At 33.3% G+C, this 26,646-nt stretch overlaps 1 protein-coding gene across 1 annotated transcript in view; it reads left to right on the forward strand.

Moving 5' to 3' along the window:
* The window catches only part of SEMA3A (semaphorin 3A), a 525,967-nt gene extending 499,876 nt beyond the window's left edge, over positions 1-26,091 (forward strand). Inside the window, exons 18-21 of the mRNA XM_025380281.1 lie at positions 3,180-3,337; positions 7,135-7,202; positions 20,781-20,923; positions 22,611-26,091. Coding sequence (XP_025236066.1) covers positions 3,180-3,337; positions 7,135-7,202; positions 20,781-20,923; positions 22,611-23,066 — 825 coding nt within the window. The 3' untranslated portion in view covers positions 23,067-26,091. The remainder of the gene's footprint in view (positions 1-3,179; positions 3,338-7,134; positions 7,203-20,780; positions 20,924-22,610) is intronic.
* Positions 26,092-26,646: the final 555 nt, after the last annotated feature.

Consider the following 26,646-nt stretch of genomic DNA (forward strand, 5'->3'; position numbering starts at 1 on the left):
AGAATGAAGTAGGGTATGCCTCACTTACTGGAGTAAAAACTTATATACACAATTGTAAAGTGAGAATCATTTGGCAAATTTTATTTCTGAACCATTTACATGTTTTATCTCTGACCATACTTTATCCCTTGAACAAGACATTAAATTACTCTGCCAGTAAAATTCAGTGTGCATCCTTTCCCCACACAGACATATCAAAATAGATTGATAATCTCCAAGATATTTAGAGCAACCCAGAGAACAGATATGATTGACCTGATACTGTTATCTAACACTGCATAAGTATGTGTTCACCTGTTCTTGTAATCTAAAAATTGTTAGAGGTTGGCAAATAAATCTGGGGATTTCCAGGATGGAAGCTAGACTGGTATATTCTTTCCTGTAATGATTTTTAAAATTATTTATTTATTCTCTGCTAAGCCTCATTGCCAATCTTAATTACACTAAATCTGCATCTACTTTTGTAAACCATTTATTTCTGTTTTACATTTTTAAAGCTACTTAAAAATTACACATTAATCCAACATTTTACTGACAAAGAAAAACAATCTATCAATTTAAAATACTGTGAGAGAAGAAAGTGTCTTTTTCTTTTATTTTCCATTACTGGAGGAAATGATTTGATTTCATTCAGATGTGACTCAATTTCATTCACGCTTATGGGCTTATGGGTATTTTTAAAGTGAGATAGTAGTTTCAAGAGAGACAAGTAGTGTTGCAAGTAATTTTCTGGATAAATGAACCCATCTCCTCCTATACCCCACACTTTGTTAAGGAGGATAGTGAGAGAGCCTGTGGTGATGTTAAATTGGGCAGAAAAAGCACATCAGGTTACTTACTAGTGACTGGTTTCTGCTCAATGGTGCCTAAAGGCTTACCCTATATTTCATGTGGATAGCATAATTATTTTTGCACTTCATTAATAATACTGCAAAATTATGGTAAAATGAAGATGACATTGAGTTATAGTTACTTTTGGCATTTTATCACACTTCAGGTTTTTGTTATAATAATTTCAGTTGCCATATTTTGGTTTTCTATTCTTTGCACATACTATTTCTCTGTTTTTCCCTAAAGGAATGTGACATAATTAGATATTGTTATTTAGGTAATAACACTTTTCCTACTTAAATGTCATATTCTTAAAAAAATCTATAAATATATATTTTGTTCATGCTTCTTAGAAGTTATCGGCCAAACATAGAGATCCTTTGATTGTAGGACTAACTTGATGAGTAGCTTTCCTAAACAGTTGCAAACACAATGTACGGACTGACATGTCCATATATTGAAAGTGCTTACTTTCATTAGTGTGTAAGTTCATTTTTAAAAAAGGAGGCTGTGAAAGAAAGATAAAGAAAGAAAGAAAGAAAGAAAGAAAGAAAGAAAGAAAGAAAGAAAGAAAGAAAGAAAGAAAGAAAGAAAGAAAGAAAGAAAGAAAGAAAGAAAGGAAGGAAGGAAGGAAGGAAGGAAAGGGAGAAGGAAGGCTTAACAACACTTAATCTATTTTGCCCAAAGAATTTAACCATCATTTCCTAATTTGTCCTGGTTTATAGCAAAATTCAATACTATAATAAAAGTTGAATATAGCAAAAAATTGAGCACTTAGTAATATACACTGTAATTTCATTTTTCCATGTAGTGAAATGGAATAATAATATTAATGAAGATAAATATTTCCACAATGGTTTAGATTTTATTGTATTACATTTCCCCTTATTTACTTTGCTTGTAATAAGGTATAAGTTAGTTGGTGAGATTTAAGCAGAGAAGTATTTTCTATGTAAACACTCCCTATAACCTTAATATTTTCTTAGATTATCATAGGTACTTCAGTTCAGTCTGCATTCAATTTATCTGGTTACTTATACATGCAGTTTATAAATGAATGTCTTTGGAAATGCAATTTTATTTATGTTCATTGTTAACTATTAGAAAATGTGTAGTATTAAAAAAGCATATCATTGTTCAGAGACCGACTTTTCTAAAACTTATTTTTTATTTAGAGAAACTAAACTTACTTAGAGAAACTAAAATACACTTTTGATCTCTTTTCAATGTATACCATTACATGTTTCAGTATTTATTTAAGTTTTATTTAAGGCTTACTACAATGATTGAATCCTCTAGTGCAAGAAAAGAGAGCTATGGTACCAATGTGGAGAAATTGCAAAATAATTTTATTTCATTTTGTGCTTACATAAATTTGCAGCTAATATGCTACATTGGCTCAACTTTGTTAAAGGCATTTTAAAACTTGTACTGAAATCCTGAATTAGTAGAAAAACAATTTTTTAAATCTTCCATATTCTGGTTCTTTCAATACCACCAATTTAATTGAGAATAAATGTATTGTAGAATGTTTATCTGAATGCATACTTTAAAGACCTGTTAAACATGCTCATTTTAATAAGGAAGTTAATTCTTAGAAAAATTATATGATTAGCTCAAGATCATACAGGGTGTTAATGGGCAGCGAGATCTAGAATCCAGGTACCTTCATGCTCGATCCTATGCTTCTTCCAAAACACCTCAGCTTTTGGTTTGGCAGACTGCACCAGAGTGCACTTAGTTCCTCTTTTGAAAGATGTTTTTGAAGGGTAGTTATTTAGTAGTCTTTTTAAAAGTAATCTTCCTGGAGGTAGTGCAAGGCAAGACAGTTCTTGGGGTTGAGCCCAAAGTTTTTTCAAATGTAAGCACCAAAATTTTGCCCCTTCCCATATCATAGGAAAGGGCACGGTCCATCACAGGCAATACAATAGGGTACTGAGAAGTCAGCAGCAATGATTCCTGCCTCTGGCCAATATGGAACACATGGTAATAAAGACATTTTGGTGTACGAGTATTATAAACAGTAAAGGTAAAAAAAAGCAAACTTGCAAAGACAAAACTGTAGCTTTGAACATTACATTGGTTGGTATATTACTGTCTTCATCTTCCCTTTGTTTTACACTTAATAAAAGACATCTGTTTCAGTCAAATATTTAGAACTTGCTCTTGCTCCATTTTAAACTGCCATCTTGTCTAGCAGGCCTTTAAAGAAATTATCAATAAAGGGACGATTTTTTAAACCCTTAATTTATCTCTGAGAAGTTATATATAAATAAACTCTTTTTTAAGAGAAAAAGAGATTCAAAAAACAAGATAATTTTTGTCACAACAGTAAATTCTTTCCACAGCAACAACTATATATTGGTTCAACAGCTGGGGTTGCCCAGCTCCCTTTACACCGGTGTGATATTTATGGGAAAGCCTGTGCTGAGTGTTGCCTCGCCCGAGACCCTTACTGTGCTTGGGATGGTTCTTCATGCTCTCGCTATTTTCCCACTGCAAAGAGGTAGGAACAATATTCAAAATAAATGAAATGTTTGCTAGTTATCCTATCTGATTCCAAGCTTGAAATAGCTTTCTTCAAGTAAGTGCATCAACTTTTTCTAATGAATAAAAAGATGTGAGGGCAGAGGGAGGGGCTTGTTTTGTTTTTTCTCTTTTCTTCAAATAGTTAAAACAATCAGGAAAAAAGTCACAGAGAAAGTCATGAACGGAATCTAGACTGAGCCTTGTCCCTTTAGACCAACATACTCTGTTTTCCAAACATGTTCTTCTATTTCTATCCAGCAACATTCTGTCTCATTTTTAAACTTTAATAAGGCAATTTATGTCTCTGGATGAACGGAAAATGATCAGAGAAAGGAATTTATTTTCCTTTATAGTCTTAGGTAATACACAGGTGCCTAACTATAAAAAGTCCAGAATAATTTATTTCTACTTTAAAAAATATTACATTTTAATATGTGATATATGTAATTTTGATTAACATCCCCAAATACGTCTATTTGTTTCAAGAAAATTTAAGTATTATATTATTATAGTATCACCTTGCATTTGCAGTGTTTGAACTTGAAACATAAAACCATGTAATAAAATATCTGTGCATATGCAATATATATGTATATATGTATGCATATATGTATATATGTATATACACACACACATAATATATGTATACACACATATACATATATATATATTATTTTTTTTTTTTTTTTTTTTGAGATGGAGTCTCGCTCTGTTACCAGGCTGGAGTGTAGTGGCACGATTTCGGCTCACTGCAACTTCTGCCTCCCGGGTTCAAGCAATTCTCCTGTCTCATCCTCCCAAGTAGCTGGGACTATAGGCATGCACCACCACGCCCAGCTAATTTTTGTATTTTTAGTAGAAACAGGGTTTCACCATATTGGCCAGGATGGTCTCGATCTCCTGACCACGTGATCCACCCGCCTTAGCCTTTGGGAAGGATTACAGGGATTACATCGTGTGCCACCGTGCCCGGCATATATATACATATATATCTCTTAAATATACTCTTGATAATACTTAAAAGTATTTTTTGGACGTGATTGAATAAAAGTTGCTAAGATAACTCTTCCTTCATTTGCCTTCATTTGACAAAATAGCCCTTTCAACAGCGTATCCTTTACTACTCACTGAAGGATGTCTTTCTCTATCATTATTTAGCAGGGTTTAGGAAATGAGAATGGTGGACAAAATTAACATACAGTATCTCGTTAATATGAGCCCAAATATTAACAGCATGTATATCAACCTATTGAAACATAAAACGAAAACCAGCTTTATGAAACCTCTGCATTTAGAAGCAATGTAATTTGATTTATTTATTGTTTATTATAGCTATTTTATTCAAAGAAGTCATGAATGTAGATTTTCATAGCTAATGAAGTATGTCCTACAACATTTGTATCAGCCTGAATATTTGGTAAAATATTTGACCAAAGAAATGGCCCTAATGCCTACTTAAATCTTCTGATTACACACTTTAGATAACATTGACTGAGTGTAGAAAAATCTACAATTTAGTCTGTTACATAATCAGTCCAATGGATTAAAACACAGTATCCTGTTAATAATATTAAATCTATAGGCAGTATTATATCATATAAGAAATACAATTATTAAACCTTCAACATTCAGAATTGAGGTAACATGTTTGTATTACTTTTATATAAACATTCATTTTGTTGAAATTTCAAATTTAAAATAAAACTTACTGTGGAGATAATGTCTGTTGATTAAAGAAACTGTAGGTAATTTAAGGAGTAGTGATATGCAGTCTTTACAGCAGTGAAATTAAATTTTTTAAGATTAAAAGTTAATGCTTCTCAAAAACGTTTTACTCTAGGTGGCTTTTATTTTATTTAAAAATGTGGAATTCAGTCTGACGTCGTGGCTCACACCTGTAATCCCAGCACTTTGGCAGGCCGAGGCAGGCGGGTCACAATGTCAGGAGTTTGAGACCAACCTGGCCAGCACGGTGAAACCCTGTCTCTACTAAAAATACAAAAATTAGCCATATGTGGTGGCGGGTGCCTGTAATCTCCGCTATTTGGGAGGCTGAGGCAGAATAATTGCTTGAACTTGGAGGCAGAGGTTGGAGTGAACTGAGATTGCATCACTGCACACTCCAGCCTGGGCGACAGAGCAAGACTGTTTCGAAAAAAAAAAAAAAAGTGGAATTCGTGTTTGAACTAAAATGAGTATTATTTCTTCTTCATGAGAAAGTTTATAATATTATATAATTTAGTAATAATCTCTTTGAATTTTAAGCTTTTCTTAATAAGGAAAGAGATAAAAAGAAAATCATAAACACATCTATAATAAGTTAAAACCTATATGTTATTACATATTTAAAAAGTATTTATTGTATACCTACAATTCAAGATTGAAGGAATTTTCATTAGCACATTTTTGTTATGCCTTACAGATTTTACTTAATCCAATTTCATGAGTGACACTCTGTCTTTAAAAAGGATGTTTAGAAGCCTCATGATTTATATATTCTTTGTGATGGCATTTTTCAAAAGCTTAAATGGCAGTGAAAAATGCCTTCCCAAATGCTTTGTGGTTTGTGTTTCACAAGTTCTCTTGTTGGCTCAATTTTGAAATGTGCAACATCTGTTTGATTGTTTCACTAATTCTACAAATAGAAATCTATAAATACTTTAGACCTCTAAATTTATGAATACAGTAACAAATTCCATATTTGCAATTCTCAATGGACTTTTTGAGAGCTCTTTTTAGGGATGGTAACTAATTTTGCAGCAAAACAATACCCATTAAAATAGCAGCAGCAAACAGTTGGGCAAGTGTCCCCCAATCTTTTCCAGTCTGTTACACATAGCCAGTCTCCATTTTTAGCCTCTTCCTGGAACTTCACATCTTTTTTGCACCACAATGACTAAAGCCTACCTCCTCCTTCCCAGGCAACCATTAGCAAAACATAGAGAAAGGAAACTCACGATGTGCTGCAGCTCACATGTGATCTGAGGGTAGAATGTAGAAGAAATTGTTTTTTATAAGCAAACTTTGCCTTTCTCTTAAATGTAAGTTCATTTATTCTCTCTTTCATTCCTCTGGCAAGAGGAGGCCTTGCCTTTAAGTTCAACATTTATTGTTGCTTTTATTCACTTCACAGTTAAATTGGTTTGCAATCATAGCTGTATGATCATAAAAGAAACGGTTTTAAAAAAGAACAGGTCGATATAACAACCAAGAAAAGAAATTTTAAAACTAGCTTAAAAATATAATTTCTAGTCTTAATATTATAAAATTCAACAAAAGTCTATTTAAGGAATTATGTATAAGCATTCAGAGAAAGAGAATATTCATGTGAATTATAATTTTCAAGCTTATTTCTTCATTAATAATCAGAAAAAGTTTAATTCCTTTTATTGAAAAAAATTGATTATTATTTCAAATGTTGTGCTTTTTCCACAGAAGTTAAGCCTTGAGTTTCTAGACATAAGATTGTTATTGATTGATATCTGGTCATGAAAAAGCCATGAATTCTCTGTTATCACTATTTTAAAGACTTTTAATATGTTGTTAGTACATTTGGATCTTGTTTCCCATTTTGATTATCTTGGAGACTGCTCTTACAGGTATAATGAACTGTTTTAAAAAAAAGTCTTTTGGTTGGATGTAGATTCATCTCTTCCTGTAAGTTCCTAGAGTCTATGATATCTATATTTTTTAAATTTTTCTTCATTCTCATGACAAATTCCTAAAATGGAAAAATAAGGATACAATAAGACCTTTTAAATGCAATTGTTTCAGACGCACAAGACGACAAGATATAAGAAATGGAGACCCACTGACTCACTGTTCCGACTTACAACACCACGGTAAGTCACATTTTTCATTTTTCAACCTGCTAAGACCAAGCTAAAATCCTAAGTAATAATGCATATTCACGCACATGCATGCAATGTATGCATCTCTCCCGGAATACTTAAAGAAATGCAGCCGAAGAGAAATAAAATCTTACAGAAAGTAAATGCTAAAGAACACAAAACAGGCTCAAGCCTGTAATCCCAGCCCTTTGGGAGGCCGAGACGGGCGGATCACGAGGTCAGGAAATCGAGACCAACCTGGCTAACACGGTGAAACCCTGTCTCTACTAAAAAATACAAAAAATTAGCCGGGCGTGGTGGCGGGCGCCTGTAGTCCCAGTCACTTAGGAGGCTGAGGCAGGAGAATGGCGTAAACCCGGGAGGCACAGCGACAGAGCAAGACTCCGTCTCAAAAAAAAAAAGAAAAAAAAAAAAAAACACAAAACACTGAATTACGTTTTATTATCATGAATTTTGTTTTATTATGATGATAAATTCAAATTTTTAGATGCTTACAAGGTTTAAAGCTCAACTTTCTTATATTAACAACAAGAAGCCATGTGCAAGTACTTCATTTTGCATATAGTAGCAACCTGAGATGAGTAGGCAATGGAAATTTTCATTAAAATATACCAAAGAAAAAAACTGTAGTCTTAAAATATGCCTTACAAATGATTCTTTTCTATGCTCATGATATAAATCTAATATATCATTATTGGGCATTCTAGTCAAGCAGAAGATAATGTGGGTATCCTTACACTGAATTACAAGTTGGGTACTCCCTTACACTGGGCGTTTTATACCAAATTCATTTTTTGCTTCCTAAAAGATGTCAAAGCATATTTAATGTCGAAGTTGCTTAGTAAATGCAGAAACATCAACCAACCTTCACGTAAAATGGAGTAAAATTGTAATGATGCCCCACTTTCCATAATTCAAACATTATGCCATATTATTATGGAAATAATAATGAGGTTATGCTTCCCTCTGCTGGGGAAACTTATCAATGACAATACTGCTAATGAACATAGTTAAAAATGGCTGAAATGTACAATGTAAACATTGTCACTTAATATAATTATTCTATTAATTTTTTGATGCCATTTATTCTAAAAGTAGTTAATATTTATCAGTTAACTTTTCTTTGATTTACTAATTCTATGTGTGGAATATTCCTGTTTATGAATTTTAAGAAAACATTACCATACATAGCACCCCAGCATACATTCCAAAACTTACTTTCTAAAATTCAGATCCCCTGTGGCATAAGCTGGATGGGTTGGTATTTGATTTTTGAATGCTCACAGGATTGTTTGGGGAATCCTACTACCAGGAGACACGTAACCACGAATGAAGCCAGTGTTTCGGAACCACTTTGCTTGCAAATTTTCTCACCAGGGACTTTCCTATCTGTGATTATCTTCACTATACATAAGAAAGATACCACAAAACTGGAGTAAATGTTATGACTGTCCCTGCATTAGTATGGCACATTTATTGAACGTTTTCCTTAATTTTTTTCAAATGGCATATTTCAATCAGATCATAAAATATTTGCTAGTCTTTCATTAATCTATTTCATGGGAAAATATTGAATTATGATCAGCACCATTCCAGCAATGTCGTATTTTGAAATATTAATTCATTACACTAAATAATCTATTTGCCTTTATGTGGAGAGTTAATGATAACTACTGGAAGTAAAAGAATCAAGAGAATGCAACTGAATCAATCAGACATTAATCTCCATGTCAAAATGAAACATTATTTTGCTCATTGTATATTTCTAGGTTTATATCGATACAACATTATGAGTATTGTAGATAACAAATATTTGTTGAATGAATGATCCAAAAATTTCAAGTTATAATCTAGATACTTGTATTGGTACTTTTGTTTTTCAGTAGAGATTTGAACTAATTGCACTTATTGATTTTTGTAAAAAATACTTTATGTCATATATTAACATGTAAGGTTAATATAATGTTATTATTAACACCATTATATTCAAAAACAAAATCTCTCTTAGGAAGCATCATTATGAACTTATCAATTAGCTAATGAATATTGATTATATGCCATCATGTGTAGGACATTATGCTGTTTTAAAAATTGTTAGAGATTATATGCATATATAATCTTAATGGCACATTTATTTGTTTAGGGATCCCTTTATAGATTCAGTTTGTATTTCAAAATTATATTAATGCTAGAGTTATGAGTGTAAATATATACAGGGAAAAATGGACCAAAGGAATTTTTATGAAAAATAAGACTGTGGATACATAAATATTTTTGACTGTTGAATGACTGGGGTTTGGAGAGTGTTTCAGATATTAAAGATGTGTTTTGATAAAATTAGAGTGGTTAAAGACTATTAAAATTTGGCATATAGAATGGCTTAGCTACAAGAAGAAAGAAGTAAAGTGAGTGTAAATAAATTTCCCTCCTGATTCTTATGTCAGAATGCATACTGGAGAGAAAAAAGAAAGTGCTACTGTTTAATGTTACAGGGTCTTTTGGGGGAGGGTTGTGGTAAACAACTCTAGATGTTTGTGATATCTGGGAGGAAAGGGTAAACTAGCCCAACAAGCCCTGCAGCCATAAAACATTCCTTTTTTGAATGCCTCTTTTTCCCTTGTCTGCTTGTTTTGATAACTGACCACACATAAACCATATACACCATAGATTACACTAAATTTCAAATATTTGGAAACTAAGGCAGGCATTCCCATTTGGCCAGGCTGAGCCTTACCGTTAGGAATCAGTGATTATTTTGGAATAGTTGATGTCAGTATTTGAAAGTAAAATGAGCAAAAATCTGGAACCCAGCCTTATTAAATAATGTATGTTGCCTTGCTAATATCAATTATCTCATCGAATAAAATATATGTGCTTATGTGGAAACATGTAAAAATATGAGATATTTTCACAGAAAGCTGGTAAACAACATGGAGCCAAATTACATACTTCAGGATGATCAGTTCCAGCTGTAATGGTAAACACATTCTGTAACACTCTATAGTTTACACATCCAGAGGTTTTAATAGAGAGACTGTATACAAAATAACTCAGAAGTAAGGTGGAAGAAATTTCACTTTAGATGAAACATTTAACACTCACTTGGCACTCTGCTCCCTTATATGTAAAGTGGCCCAAGTGGTGAACTAGGCCAGGTGAAATAGAAAAATCTAGCTACACCTCCTCCTGATCCCAGGATACTCTCCTCTGTTGCTGGTGGCTGGTCACCTAGGGTAGATTTTAGTATCAAATCTTAATATACGTGTGCTGGCAACTCTTGTCTTCCCACTCACACCTCAAACAGGATGCTAAAGAGAAATCTCAGGTTGTTTCCAATCTGTTCTCCTCCCTAAAATAATTGTTGTGTACAAAATTGGAGCTCACCTGACCTTGTACTCAAGAAAATGACTGATCAAGGCAATTTACCTATAAATTACTTCCCATTTTCTTTCTCACTAAGAATGGGCCATATTATGATTATATGTCCAGAAAGGAAAAAAAAAAATTACACCATCAGTACTAATTTTTTTAACCATACCATCATGTTAGATTTCTGAATCTTTGAAATACTTTATGTCCTATCTTCTAGTCTAATGGTATGACTGAATTTCACTTTCTAATATTTTTGCATGCATGCATTACCTTTCTGACACCTCAAAGTAATATGTCCACAGTATTCAATCTTCTTAATTATCTCCTAAACTGTCCATCTCAATTATATCCTGGTTGGCATCAGAATCATTCCAGAATTTCATAAAATGTCTTTGGCAGTGCCATCTTTATGATCTGCAGAACTGTAAAGTTAGTATTTTGGAGCAGTGCTATTATAGTCTGTGCCTTAGCCTCCTCCAGTGATGAATCTGAGCATTTAGCCCCAAGAGGAGCCTCAAGATTTGATAGACGAGCATGATGTCAGCCTTAAAAATAATCCCTACGTTTAATAAATTATCAAATTTCATCAAATCTCAGATGATATAATATAAAATATACCATTCTTTTATGTACTTTTAAGAAAAAAAAAAAAACTGCTGAAGATGGTCAGTCTGCTAGATGATCCCAGCATCAAACTGGGACACCAAATGACTCAAGACTAGTCTAAAGGAGAAATAAACTCTTATTCAGATGATAATAGCAAGGAAAATTGTCTGTTTCAATCATAATCATGTCTGGTTGGAAAGAGATTAAAAAATACTCCTTGAACTACAAGGTGGTATTTATGAAGACTTACTTTCTGAATTCACACAAACAGAATGGACCCAAATTTCAGACAGAGACTTTAATTTAAAGAGGTATCATGTCAGTAGGATCCCACATGTCTGGCAGAAGTAAGAAAGAATTTCTCCTAGAAAAAAGCAACCTCAACTCAGATCAAGAAAAATTGTAAGACACATTCTGATATCAGAGATATTAAAGTATAAAGAAGTGTGCATCTTAGAATCAAATACTTGCAGTATTACCTTCTATGAGTTTTGTAAACCCTGTTTGACTATTTTCACTGGAGATAATCAGTCATCACGATACTTGTCTTCTGCTTAGGAAAAAAAAAATCTAATTATTCACATTATACGTGTGCAAGGCAAATGCACAGATAACATGAATAAGAAGAGGTTTGAAATAGCTTACGTATCATTATTCTCCACTGAAGTCTTTAAGTATGTCATCAGAGATCACCTGTTCATACACCTACAATTCAACTGTTACAAACTGAGATTGTTTTTTAAAGTTTGTTGCATTTTTTTATTTCAAAAGTTATAAGGATCACATATTATTAAAATACAAGATGCTATTTTCATTATTGTTTATGGAAGGTTTCTGCTTCAGCAAATGGGTGTTTTCCATCTCCCGTCATATCTCTTGGGGAAAAGTAAATGAAACATTAAAGTCCCTGTTTCCTGATTTTTTAAAGTAAACGTTCCTATGGTAATTTTGCTCTGGCATAGAGATTATTTGTGCTTTCTTTTGTAATGCATTTGCTGTAAAATCATGAAAATAAAACATACCACATGTTCAATATAAACTAAATAAATATTACAGTAGATATCTTCATATTGGTATTGCTTGTTAAGTAAATGAGTTTCAGCCTGCCCTATACTAAGGAAGCATATTACCCATGACATCACAAGATATTAAGTGCAGTGTTCTATGTAACTATTCAAGTGGCTTCAAAGTTATGAAATTTTATTATCATATTTCAAATTAATGATCTCTGAAAGTAAGATACTGGTGACTCTACCCCCAAAAAATATTTATGAATAATAACATTAAAATATGTTGACCCTATGACTGTTTAACCATTTGTATATATATATTCATACTTATATCTATGCATATGTATGTGTATTTCTGTGTGTGTATATACATACATCCATACACATATATACACATATATATAGACACACACATATATATGTACACACACATATACACACAGATTAGCCAATTTTAAGTTCAAATCCTCAGGAATCTATGGATTCAGGTAAGATTAGAAACACTTAAACTATAAAATTCTAAATACTATATCCTGGTTAATAATTACTTCCCAGCACCAAAGTCATCTTAATTTAGGGCATAAAACAAAGTAGTTTAAAACTAAAATTTTAGCCAGTTGAAAAATTACAAGTTTAAATTTTCTTTAAGGTTTCATTGTCTTTTTGTACTTGGCAAGTTACATCCACTAACTTCATATTTATTGGTCCTTTTTCTAGTAAATGGATTAAGCACAGATGCATGTTCTTAACCACATTTGTTGGTACATGCACACATACATGCCTGCAAACTCACATTGAATATTTACACAGAATCTAATTGGTGAAAATATCATACTAGACACTGGAAAAACATTGTACTAGACATTACCTCAAAAAGTAAACAAAATCACTGTTATATACTCCAGTATATACTGTAGACTTTGTTTTATTTGCACTACAATATATGATATTATCAAATATTTTGTTAGCATTTTTTTTTCTTTTTTGTTTTTTGACGGAGTTTCACTCTTGTTGCCCAAGCTGGAGTGCAATAACACAATCTCTGCAAAATGCAACCTTTGCCTCCCGGGTTCAGGCAATTCTCCTGCCTCAGCCTCTCAAGTAGCTGGAATTGCAGGCATGCACTACCATGCCTGGCGAATTTTGTATTTTTTTTTTTTTTTTTTTAGTAGAGATGGAGTTTCACTGTGTTGGTCAGGCTGGTCTCGAACTCCTAACCTCAAGTGATCCACCCTCCTCTGCCTCCCAAAGTGCTGGGGTTACAGGCATGAACAACCATGCCCGTCCTGTTAGCCATCTTAACACTCAGGTTCAAAATATTCAGGAATGTTAAGAAGGAATGAATTTTTTTGTTTCCATTTTACACATTTTTAAATATTTTATGTCTTCTCAAGAGATATTGACCCATCTTTGAAGTGTTTTCCATCCACTTGAAGTTAATTGGTCTTTTCTATTGATAGAGCATCTATTGTATTTCTGCAGAAAATCATATAGAATCCAATGAGAAAAATCTAAGTAATGCTGCTTATACTTTAAGTTAGGCATTGTTACAGTATTCTGTGTCACCAGGAGTTTATGGGCAACATTTCCTTTCCTCCTGTTCTTGACCTTTGACACTGAGTATTATTCAAAGAAATATTAAAATTATAATGAAAACAACTGGAATTTTATTTCGCTTTATGTGGTACAGAAACTAACTGTATTTGTTAAATAACCTAAATAAATATGTAAAATAATTGGCATTCATTTACCCATGTCCTAAATTGTTTTAGTTTTACATTTATTATTTACAAATTAAACTCATAATAAAGTGGAAGAACACTAAAATTGATAACAAATCAAAATTGAGTGAATATGATTCACAACCTCATCCATCTCTGTCTTCTCTATAGAACATCAAATTTCCTCAGATAGGTTGCATTATTAACATTTCAATCTTGCAAGACATTTACGGGGTTAAAATGGAGAGTGAATAAATAGAAAGCTGAAATGTGATGCCTTCTGTTTCTGCTATATTGGAAGAAAATCAAATGCTAAATAAGGCCTTTAGCAACATGATATTTCTGGTCAAATGATGGATATCATGACTTTTTTGTTGTTACAAAAGGAAGCAATTTATTTAACTATTTTCTTTCCTCCCATTCTTTCTGGTTTATTAGCTTCATTTCATTTCCATAAATTATCCCACTAAAGGAGGAAATGATTAATTGAAGATTGCTTCCTTAAAAACATTATTTCTTGTCATTAACAGCTGCAACATATTGAAACGTTGTGTTATCCAAACACACTGTGGTGCTTTTAAAAGAATTTTAATGTTTTGTTGCTCTCAATTATTTTGTTCTAACCATTCAGATGGTTGAACCCATGAGGAATCACTATGCCAATTTAACAAGGATACCCTTCTTTGCTACTGGCAATTTTCATGACAAAAGTTTGTATTCAAAACAGTTGCTTTCTAAGTGTGAAATTTATTTAAAAATGATTTAAAGTGAGATTGCTTTCTTTCTGGAAGCCCGCAAAATTATCTATTACATGACATCCTTTAGTGTTACAGGTATCCTTGGAGATGTGAGAAGATATTCATGTGACTTCTCAGTTCTCTTTCTCTTCTTCTTATTCCCTATTTGGAATTTTTGATTTTGGAGTAGACATGATTAGTCATCATCATCTCCCACCCTCTCTCAAGTCAATTTTTATAACATTATCAAACTTAACAAATTTAGAATATTTGAAATGCTTACATCCTCCAGCAGTTCAATGAAGTATTCCATCATAATCAGAGTTATAAACCCTATTACTTTTTGCTTGATTAAACTTTTATTCATTACTCTTATATAATTGTGATAACTCTGTGTCTTGAGAATGTCAAAGTTACATGAGATTTCAGGTTTTAAATTCAACATGTTATCTGGATTTGCCATTTACCAAACATCAGCTAAGCGTTTACAATTACCATTCTGCCAGGATTATGAATGCACAGTGTGGTGGATGAGGGGAATAAACCAGATTAAAAATAATTGTAACAAATGTAACTACACAAACTCTAAGGAGATAACTAAAGAGAGTTTTTTTTGGCAATATGGAAGAGGAAATATTTTCTTTGATGGTTGTAGGGGAGTAGGATTCACGCTGAAGAGTGTAATTTGTCTTCATTTGGATTCTCAATAAAGGATTTTAAGATTTAATTAGCAGTTGAAACTATCACAACAGCAATAATAATGATGTCATCTGACATGTTTATGACTATTGCTGTGCCCAGATACTGTGCCAATATTTTTGTACAAGAATATTTTAAGAATAACAAAAATAGAAAGGGTTATAAAAGCCTGGTGCAGTGGCTCATGCCTATAATCCCAGCACTTTCAGAGGCTGAGTCAGGCAGATCACCTGAGGTCAGGAGTTTGAGACCAGTCTGGCCAACACGGTAAAACCCTATCTCTACTAAAAATATAAAAATTAGCCAGGCGTGGTGGCAGGCAGCTGTAATCCCAGCTACTCTGGAGGCTGAGGCAGGAGAATTACTTGAACCTGGGAGGCGGAGGTTGCAGTGAACAGAGATCGCACCACTGCACTCCAGCCAGGGTGACAGAGTGAGACTTTTTCTCAAAAAAAAAGAAAAAAGAAAGAAAGAAAGAAAGGGTTATAAAAATATTTCACTGTCTAAAATTGCTAAATGACCTATCTAATATATACAAGATGAGTTGCAATTGTTCGGTAAAAATAAAGATAAGATAAAAATAACAACATCACACACGTAGAGCAAGCAGACTGAGAGAGAACAAAGACAGACATGTGGCAAGAATATTTACCAAGAAGTTATAAGGGTAAGACATATGTTTGTCTAACTGCTTTTTGTCAGTCAATGTAGATGGAAGTATGATCACAAAGTTCATTTAAAAATAAAAGAATCTGTTGTTCAAGAGAATCTCAATAATTTCTAGAAAGTAAAATCTGAAGGAAAAATTTCACAAAGGTAAACAGAGTAAACACGGCAATGCCATCAATATCATATCAAAAATATTGTGACATAAATACAGTGAGTAATGGAGAATTGAGAAAAGTCTTACTTAGCATAGGGTGGGAACACCCTGCCAAAACCAATTTAATAAAATCAATTGTCTGGTGTAATTAACAAATAACATCAAATAAAATTAACAAATAAAATCAATTGTCTGGTGTAATTATCTGGTGTTCCTTGTAAACTGCTCTGAGATCAACTGGTTTAATCCAGAAGGAGATTTTATATCACTCTTATCCTGAATATATAAGATTTGATATCCTTCAGAAAATACGTAATCACCAATACTTCCTCAGTTGAGTTTTTGTTTCTATTGGGTAACCATGAATTAAATATTATACTCTCTGAAAAGTACCTAGAGTAGAGCTATACTGTGTATGGCTGTTTGCTTTAATAAAGAATCAAATTGATAGCATGCAGTAGGGGGACTATAGCAGATAATAAAGTAGTATATATTTCAAAATAGCTAGAGGATTTTACCTGTCACCACAAAGAAATGATCAATGTTTAAAGTGATGGATATGGTAATTACCCTGATTTGATCATTATACAATGTATACAATGTATACATGTATGGAAACATCACACTGTACCCTATAAATATGTACACGTATTATATGTCAATTATAAACAAAACAAAAAGTTAAAATTCATAGTTTTTTTTTTTTTTTTTTAAAGACAGAGTCTTGCTCTGTCACCCAGGCTAGACTGCAATGGGGCTATCTCGGCTCACTGCAACCTCTGCTTCCCGGGTTCAAGCACTTCTCCTGCCTCAGCCTCCGGAGTAGCTGGGATTGTGAGCGCCCGCCATTATGCCCAGCTAATTTTTTGTATTTTTGTAGAAATGGGGTTTCACCATGTTGGCCAGGCTGGTCTTGAACCCTCGACCTCAAGTGATCCGTCCACCTCAGCCTTCCAAAGGGCTGGGATTACAGGCATGAGCCACCGTGCCCGGCAAAATTGATAATATGTTTGACATCCCAAGAAAATGTGAAGAACTTAATAAGGTTATAAGAAGAAATGAAATATTATTTCTGTTTGTACTTTTTTTCTGGAGCTGGGGAGAGAAGGAGGCTGGAGGGAGATAGAACACATTGTTAATGGATTTCTAATGTTTCCTATATTGTACAAAATTTATGCAAGTGGTTGCGGTAGAACAGTCAGGAAATGGAAAGTATATTTATTGAATGCCTTCTAATTATTATTTTAAAATATTGATTAGGTATCTGTTTATAGGATGTCAGGTTAGGGAAAATTAACAGAAAATTTTTTACTTCTGAACACCCAAATATATGGGTGCTTGGCTGAGGTCATTTTGAATAAAAGTTCTGTTCCTAAGTCAGACGTTGCTGATGGTAGAAACATCCTATGGCAGAAGACTTAATTGAAATAACTGCATCCAATAAAAATTTACTTTTGGCCGGGTGCAGTGGCTCATGCCTGTAATCCCAGCATTTTGGTAGGCCAAGGAGGGCGAATCACCTGAGGTCGGGAGTTTGAGACCAGCCTGACCAACATAGAGAAACCCCGTCTCTACTAAAAATACAAAATTAGCCGGGCGTGGTGGCACATGCCTGTAATCCCAGATACTAGGGAGGCTGAGGCAGGAGAATCGCTTGAACCTGGGAGGCAGAGGTTGTGGTGAGCCGAGATCGTGCCATTGCACTCCAGCCTGGGCAGCAAGAGTGAACTCCATCTCAAAAAAAAAAAATATATATATATATATATATATATATATATTTAGTAATTACTGCTGATCGCAACAGAACCTAACAAAACATAAAATAGGATAATCTTAAACCAAAGAAATACAATAGTATCGCTGTATCTTGACCGTGATTGATAGTTAACATGACAGAGCTTTTAGCCTCATTGGTTACCAACTGGATGATTCTGTTTCCTTTTGTTGGACGAAAAGGGGAAAGAAAGGGTCAACTTGGGAAATAATGAGACTTTGAGGTACTGGTAAGGGTAGTTATCAAAGCAAACTTACTAAGGGCACCAAGCTCATAAACCAAATTAACCAATTGTGATTCTTGCCTTATTTAGGTGAGAAAGTACCTGAATATCAGAAAGTTTCTTGAAGAGCGTGAAATATTACTATATTAAACTAAAAACAATTTGTTATCATCATTGCGGAATCAAACACCATCTTATAGTCTATATATTCTAGATTCCACTATGAAGAAGTAGCAGATCAAATGAAATACTTTTTTAATATAAGAAAATATTTTCTATTGAAAGAATTATTTTTGTATGTTTTCTGGTACATTGGAAAAAGCTTGCCACCACCAGAGGATGTCTTGAAGAGGAAATGAAAACTGAGCAATTACCTAGAACTACAAGAAAGATTACCAGAAAATTATCTCTGTGGACTAACTAGAATGATTAAATTAGTTAGAAAGAAGACAACTCAGTGATTTTTTTAAAAAATGTACCCATTGGTGTTACACTGGTATTGAAACACTTATTTTCTATTATACTAGTTACATGCCTCTTATCCTAGTCAATTAATGTATTGAAAGATTTATATGAAGTTCTATGTTTGAGAGTAATAACTTACTTATACCATAGTTTTCTTTAGTAGCTTTAGCAGATTATGCGAGAGACAAGTCAGTTATAATTGTAAATTTCTAGCTGGGAAAATAGACCTAGGAGACATGGCTGTTGAGAAAGGAGATGCTGGCAGATCACTGGGTTGTTTGTTTCTAAATCCAGTGGATTTTTCTATGTTTTGCTGTCATTTATATGATAATTCATTCATATACAGAGATTGAGTGAAAGGTCTCCTCCTAAAAGTATTTCTGAATAAAAAAGAAGTTTAAACCACAGAACAGGTAGAAAAACAATGTATTCAATGTAAATAGCATTAACTTCTGTGATAGTGCATTCTAATTATTCATGGTAGCTCCTGAATTACAGATTTTCCAGCCCCTGTTGGTCATAGCAGTTAAATTCGCCTGTATCCCAGGAAGCAGATATCTTACAAACGAGTATAGCAACATGCTCCATATGCATTCAATTCAAGACACACTAATAATTTCAAAGGGAAAAAAACACAGCCTATACAATGTAGATATTGACACATGAAGATATGCATCTCCAATATGTTTTAAAATATGACTTGGAATCAGTTAAATATTGTTCCTTTACATTGCAATCATTTCTGATTTATTTTCCTATTTCCAGGGTGTCCATCTTTTCAGTAAGAAGGGACAGATAGTTCCCAATATTGGAAGAGTTTTGTTTCATACCTAGGGCATTTGAGAAATAGATGCTGAGGTTAACACTCCTGGAGATAGCAATTGAAGCTAGAAGGTGGAATGAAGTAGGTAGGGTATGATGAGAGTAGGAGATGATAGACACAGGCCTTGTACAGGGATTGTATGGGAGTAGCATTTTTGAAGGCTTTAAACCTAGTGAGAGCAAATCATATCAGCTATGACAGTCAAAAGTATTCAGTTGATTATGACAAGAGTAAAACTGTCAAAGTGATGACAAAAAAAGGGGGAAACATTTTTTAAATTAAAAATCTAGCTGAGTTTGAAGTAGAGAGCAAATATTTTTCATCTGTCTACACTGTCAGCTTTCTGTGCATGTAAAACATGTTTATTATTTTCTAAATTAATTTAATGAGTTTCAGATTGTACAGGATGTCATAATGGAAACAGGATTATGCAAGATAATAAGCAGTTTTGTTCTCTAAATGAGTTGTACCTAGACTCCCTGTGTTGTACTTTTGATCTGAACTGTGTTTCATTTACCACATTGGAGGAGGTTACATAAAGGGTAAAATAATAGAAACTTAATCAGGAAACAGGTTTTCTTTTAGCTGCACTTTATTATGTACTTTTGCCTTATTCCATAGCCTAATTCCTGAAAATAATAAAAGATGTGTCATTTTAAAATAAGAACAATTGAAACCACATTGCATTGTAATTATGCATCTGTTTTTCAAAGCCATCCCTAAATTTTCACACCAATTGATCTTCAGAACAAACTTGTAGATTATTTAGGAATTATTAGTGGGTAGTATAAACTTCCTGCACTCTACTTTCTGTAAAATGCTAGATAAATATTAGTTGGCAAATTTAATTTTAGATAAAAAATAAACAGAGGCAAAATAATTTCTCTGAAATACATCCTTGTTTCCAAAAACTTAATCCAATAACTTTTTGTGTTACAGAATAATATAATACAAACTGGCCCCATTAGTCCAAGCACGGAGTTTTGCAGTGAAAATAATTTCCTGTAGAGTATTTATCATGACATATAAAGACGTATAGTTATGCTACACACATGACTGATTTTGTAAATGTAATGCCATTTTCTGGTGGATAAATCTCGATGGTTTTATGTAACCCATACCAAAATGATTAGTCGATTTAGGTAGGCATTTGGGCTCTGAAACCTTACATCATTGACATTTCTGTCATCCTCAATCAATATGAAACAACTTGAAAGTTGGCAATAACTTGTCTCCTGAATTTCCAAATAAAAACTTTGGAAAGTTGAGATTACTTCTCTAATATTTTCTCATTTCATTTTCTCATCACTGACCAGATAATCACCATGGACACAGCCCTGAAGAGCGAATCATCTATGGTGTAGAGAACAGTAGCACATTTTTGGAATGCAGTCCGAAGTCACAGCGAGCACTGGTCTACTGGCAATTCCAGAGGCGAAATGAAGAGCGAAAGGAAGAGGTACAGGAATGAAACTGACTGGATTATTTATATCTAAGATATACTGTTAAGTAACCCTTGTATTTTTTACTTGAGGAAAGAAAAAGCACTGAGAATGCTTATCCTCTTCTGAACCAATCAATCGCTCATTCATTAAACAAGTATTTGGTGCAGACTGATGATGTGACAGACTCTGTACTATGAATTAGACAAAGAAAGGTAACCTGGTAAGAGTTTCTATCCCAGAAGCAGTTTAGGGATACATATTAGACTCCCCTTATTTCTTACTGTGTTTATCTACAAAGAAATTGTGTTATCTAAATTTGTGCACAAATTAAAAAAAAAAAACCCTCCTACTAATTTTAAATTGTGTTACATTAATTATGTTACCAAAATCTGTTTTTCTTTATCCATTACCTTCCTCCTTAAATGGGGAAGGAAGGTTGGGAAAAGATAGTAGTAGATGTAGGATGAAGGATTTAAGGCTGCACTATAAGCTCTGACATCAACTATTGATGCAGGATGAGGCAGATTTCCCTGCTCATTTGATCCATTTATAATTCCCTAAGAGTAAAGAATTGTATACAGAAAATCTTAGTGAGCACTATGAGCCTTTAAAATTTTTTAACAACCTTATATAAGTGTAAACAGACTATTAAGTTGATTAATAAAATGTATTATATTCAGACAATTTTACAAACATAATATGATGTTAAAGGTAAAAACTCGTCCATTATCTTTTGACATTTTAATCAGTCTTAAAACTATATAATCCCATCATAAAATGCAAGATTGACTTTATGCATTACCAGGTGAGGCTTTTTGAGACCTCTGTTGTAAACTGTGTTCAAAATAAAAGCGAGGTTACAAATATTCAAAAATATGGTCTCATATATATTCCCATTCAAGACCAACTAAATGAAATAAATAATTAGTAAGCATGAAATTTTCTGCTTGTTCAACTTCTATTTTTTTTAAATTTCAGTTTTGGAAATCTTATTATAAATTCATTCTAATGCCCCATATCTTTCTAGTATCATGGTTCTGTAGTTCTAATTTCAATATTTAATGTTAACTTTATCCTATATTTATATACCTACTTTCAAATTTATAAAGAATCTTTACTCTTTCCTCCAGTTACGTTGACTATTTTAATCATTATAATAAGAAATTCTGGCCGGGCGCGGTGGCTCAAGCCTGTAATCCCAGCACTTTGGGAGGCCGAGGCGGGTGGATCACGAGGTCAGGAGATCGAGACCATCCTGGCTAACACGGTGAAACCCCGTCTCTACTAAAAATACAAAAAAACTAGCCGGGCGTGGTGGCGGGCGCCTGTAGTCCCAGCTACTGGGAGGCTGAGGCGGGAGAATTGCGTGAATCCGGGAGGCGGAGCTTGCAGTGAGCCGAGATCGCGCCACTAAACTCCAGCCTGGGAGACACAGTGAGACTCCGTCTCAAAAAAAAAAAAAAAAAGAAATTCTATGGAGACAGTAATATAACCAATACTCCCCAATACATCTTAAAAACAATTGACAGATATTATAATTCTCCTAATGGAAAAATGCTATCAATTTTCTTAAATTAAAAATTTTATTAACTGTTAAACTGTGTCTCGATACATAATCTAAAGTTTTACAGACACAGAGTTTCAGAGCTTATATTTCTTTTAAATATGTATATTTTACACTGCCTTTTTTTAACCTGCTAGATCAGAGTGGATGATCATATCATCAGGACAGATCAAGGCCTTCTGCTGCGTAGTCTACAACGGAAGGATTCAGGCAATTACCTCTGCCATGCGGTGGAACATGGGTTCATACAAACTCTTCTTAAGGTGACCCTGGAAGTCATTGACACAGAGCATCTGGAAGAACTTCTTCATAAAGATGATGATGGAGATGGCTCTAAGACCAAAGAAATGTCCAATAGCATGACACCTAGCCAGAAGGTCTGGTACAGAGACTTCATGCAGCTCATCAACCACCCCAATCTCAACACGATGGATGAGTTCTGTGAACAAGTTTGGAAAAGGGACCGAAAACAACGTCGGCAAAGGCCAGGACATACCCAAGGCAACAGTAACAAATGGAAGCACTTACAGGAAAACAAGAAAGGTAGAAACAGGAGGACCCACGAATTTGAGAGGGCACCCAGGAGTGTCTGAGCTGCATTACCTCTAGAAACCTCAAACAAGTGAAACTTGCCTAGACAATAACTGGAAAAAAAAATGCAATATACATGAACTTTTTTCATGGCATTATGTGGATGTTTACAATGGTGGGAAATTCAACTGAGTTCCACCAATTATAAATTAAATCCATGAGTAACTTTCCTAATAGGCTTTTTTTCCTAATACCAACACCTAACAGAGAACACACGTGAATGCAGTTGTTCACTTTAGCAGACTTAATGTTTCCTATGAGATTTCACTGTACAGGTTTGTCTTTCTTCTTTGCCTGAGAAATAAAAATGTCATTTGCCATATTGCCATCTAAAGGAGAAAAACTGCATCAGCAAAGCCATTGTATTGAACTAAAAGTTTAAAATGAACTGCATGGATTTACTAAGCTGATGAATATTCCAAAACGTGGTTGGATTCAAGGATATATTTTGTCTACCAGCCCTCATGTTTGTATGTACTTGAGGAGTAAAATGAGTAAAATGATACTGAATGAAACGTTCGTGGAAATATTAAAAAAAAAAGAAAACATAAGCCATCCATCATCCAGAAGAAAAATGGAGTACACTGATCTACTACTGATGTGTTCTTTCAGCTTTGATCTAAAGATGTATTTTATTAAAACTATAATTTAAATGTACCATGACAAATATGCAGTAAAAATTAGTTGTTTTCTAAGCTAGAGTAGGATTTGTCTTACAATTATTGTGCTATATAGTTTTTGTTTTAAAAATTCCAATGGTGTGCTGCTTTCTTTGGACATTTTATTTTCAATTCTGTAAGAGGGATAGATGATATTGTTCTAGAAACATATATACATCATTAAGAGTGAACCTCTAAAACCAGGATAGAAATTATGCTTTATTTCTCTGAGAAAATCAAACAAATGGAAGCTGTTCACACCTCCCCTTCTTTAAGCATTATCTAAATTAATTTTTACTTTCATAATGTTCTTAGAAAAAAAAAACGGAACATTTAACCAGGAAAAAAGGAAGAAATACATTGATTTTTAAGTCATTTTACTATAATGAATCAATGAAGGGAAAAGGAACTGCATATTTCATGAAAATAATAAGCATTGTCTTAATATACTGTTAATAGAAAATGTGTCTTAATTCTGTGCTTGAATTCCTGCATGATATTTGAGACAAAGATCTCTCTTATGATTCCACTAAGAATTTTATCTGTGTCACTTAATTTTTTTGAAAGAGAGAGATCAATAACTATTCAGAGCAACATGTTAAAGGCAAAGTTTCCAACCATTTACATCTGTATCAGGTGCCTCTTATCTTTCCTTATTTAAGACAATTATTTGTACAAGAAACACATGACTCTTTTCATGTCAATGGGAGGGACTTTTCTACAAAGTATTTTCCAGGATGCAACCCACATTTAAACAATGTGAAACTCTTTGTTTCCTGCAACAACTTACGAAATAAGGTAAAAGACTAAAATTCAAGATTTGCTTCCTTCATTGTACTAAGACGATTCATTGAGAATCACTGACTTTGAGATATTTAAAACTTTCAGCATTATACTGTGGTTTCTTTTGCACTGCACTCACCTATTCAGGACTCCTCCCCCAAGTTCCTCATCATGCACAAAAATGCAAAGAAAACATCTTATTAGTAATTAATGAAGCAACATTGAAATTCTAATTCTAGCTGTCTTTGGATTCTAATTAACTCAGCATCAATTTCTCACCTCAGACTACAGTGAATTTTTATTTTCTATCAGCTGAAATATTTCACAGATGGAAGCTCATGTTTCAGTTTTAATGATTGCCTTGAATAAACAAGTTGTTGCCACTTGTTTCAAACAGAAGCCTAAAAATAATCTACATTCAATTTTAGGCTCCATTGACTAATATTGTGTTGCTTTTGGAAGTACTGTATATCCTCAAATGGAAGCCGAATCATTAAATTATTTGAAGGACCCATCACTGTACAGAAAATAGTGTTTGAAATATAAATCGAAGAACAAAGAGTGCTCCAAAAAATAGGTCATTCTTTTATTTTCATAAAGTACCTTAACTGTACTAACATTCAGTGTTGTGTTTCATTCTAAATTTTGCAGCTGAAATAAATTTATTTGCAATAGCAGAAATATCTTATTATTCATCCTCAAAAATAAAGGATTTGAAGGGATAGAGATTATATGATAACTTTATAGAAGCCTTTCAAAATCTGAATGCATTTTGTTTAGCATTATGAAATGACAATAGAAAAAAGTCTCGACTTCAATTAAAAGTTACACAAATAAACAAATCTACAGGCATGTCTTTACATACCATCAGGTCTAAGTTTTCCAAGAAAATTGTAGATATAACTTGCAGATAAGTAACTCATTACAGTCATAATCTCTGCCCATGTGTATTGAGAGGGGGCAGTTTGCACGAAAAAGAATTATTGGCCCATTTAATAATTCAGCTTTAATAGACTTTGTCATATGCATGAATCATCAGAGATGAAACTGTTTGAGAGACTCATGTGACCTTACAAAAATTACAACAGCAGTCTTAAAGTATGAAAAAGATGCATCACAGCAGAGACATTATGGCCCAGTTGATATCAAATGTAAAATGTAAATGCATGTAAATGCACACTTCATTTTATGTATTATTTAGTAATTTTCAGTGGTATGTGTTTAATATTTTTGCTACCTACACATCAGGCAAAAAAGATGTAAATAATTTGGGAGAAAAAGAGAAAGAACAGTGTAAAATAAAACTTTCTACAGGTACTCCATTTCAGTGTGTTCAACATCCTAAAATGCAAGATTTTCCCACGCAGGTGACAAGGTGGTTTATGTACTATATAAGGGCAGAAGGTGCGTGCCCATTCAATAAGCATGTTTTTTGCCAGGTAGGAAATATGTTCCATATCTGTATTTATCATTGCATTTCAGATGGGAACTAGAAAAACTGGAGAGAAAAATGTAATGAAACTGCTGCTGTAAATTATTCCTTTTAGCATGTATTCACTTGCTAAATACACATTTCTTCAAAATATTTGAATTCAGATGTCTTTACTGTTCCCTATAACATATGGTGTTAAGGAACATAAGCTCATAAAATGTTGAGAACCAGAGTCAGGTTGCTACATAATTAGCTAACAGATTTCTTCATTGTAATCATCTGTAAACTGGATTCTATATTTATGGTGAGGATGTGAATTTTTACGCCCTTTAAATTAAATATTGTTCTTTTTAATGTCATACCTAAAAAGGAAATGTAGGGATAAATTTTTATAATGTATCATTTTCATAATCAGTTTGGTTTTATTCAGGATCTACAAAGATGTCAGATGATTGTTATTGAAATAGCTAATCTTAAAGGTCACAGACAAGCGTTTTATTAATATGCAGCCATTAGTATAATATGTTAAAATCTTTGTTTTATTAGTTCATTTTAAAACACAATTTCCATTCAATTTAATGAAACTCTATCAGGTTTCATGATTTCAAAGACAGACTTAAATAGGACTCAACATTCCCGTATTATGTAATAACATGTTAGAATTTAACTAATCTAACACCAAAGACATCTATTACTTTTAACTTGATT

This window comes from Theropithecus gelada, chromosome 3 (assembly GCF_003255815.1).
Source record: "Theropithecus gelada isolate Dixy chromosome 3, Tgel_1.0, whole genome shotgun sequence".
Classification (NCBI taxonomy): Eukaryota; Metazoa; Chordata; class Mammalia; order Primates; family Cercopithecidae; genus Theropithecus; species Theropithecus gelada.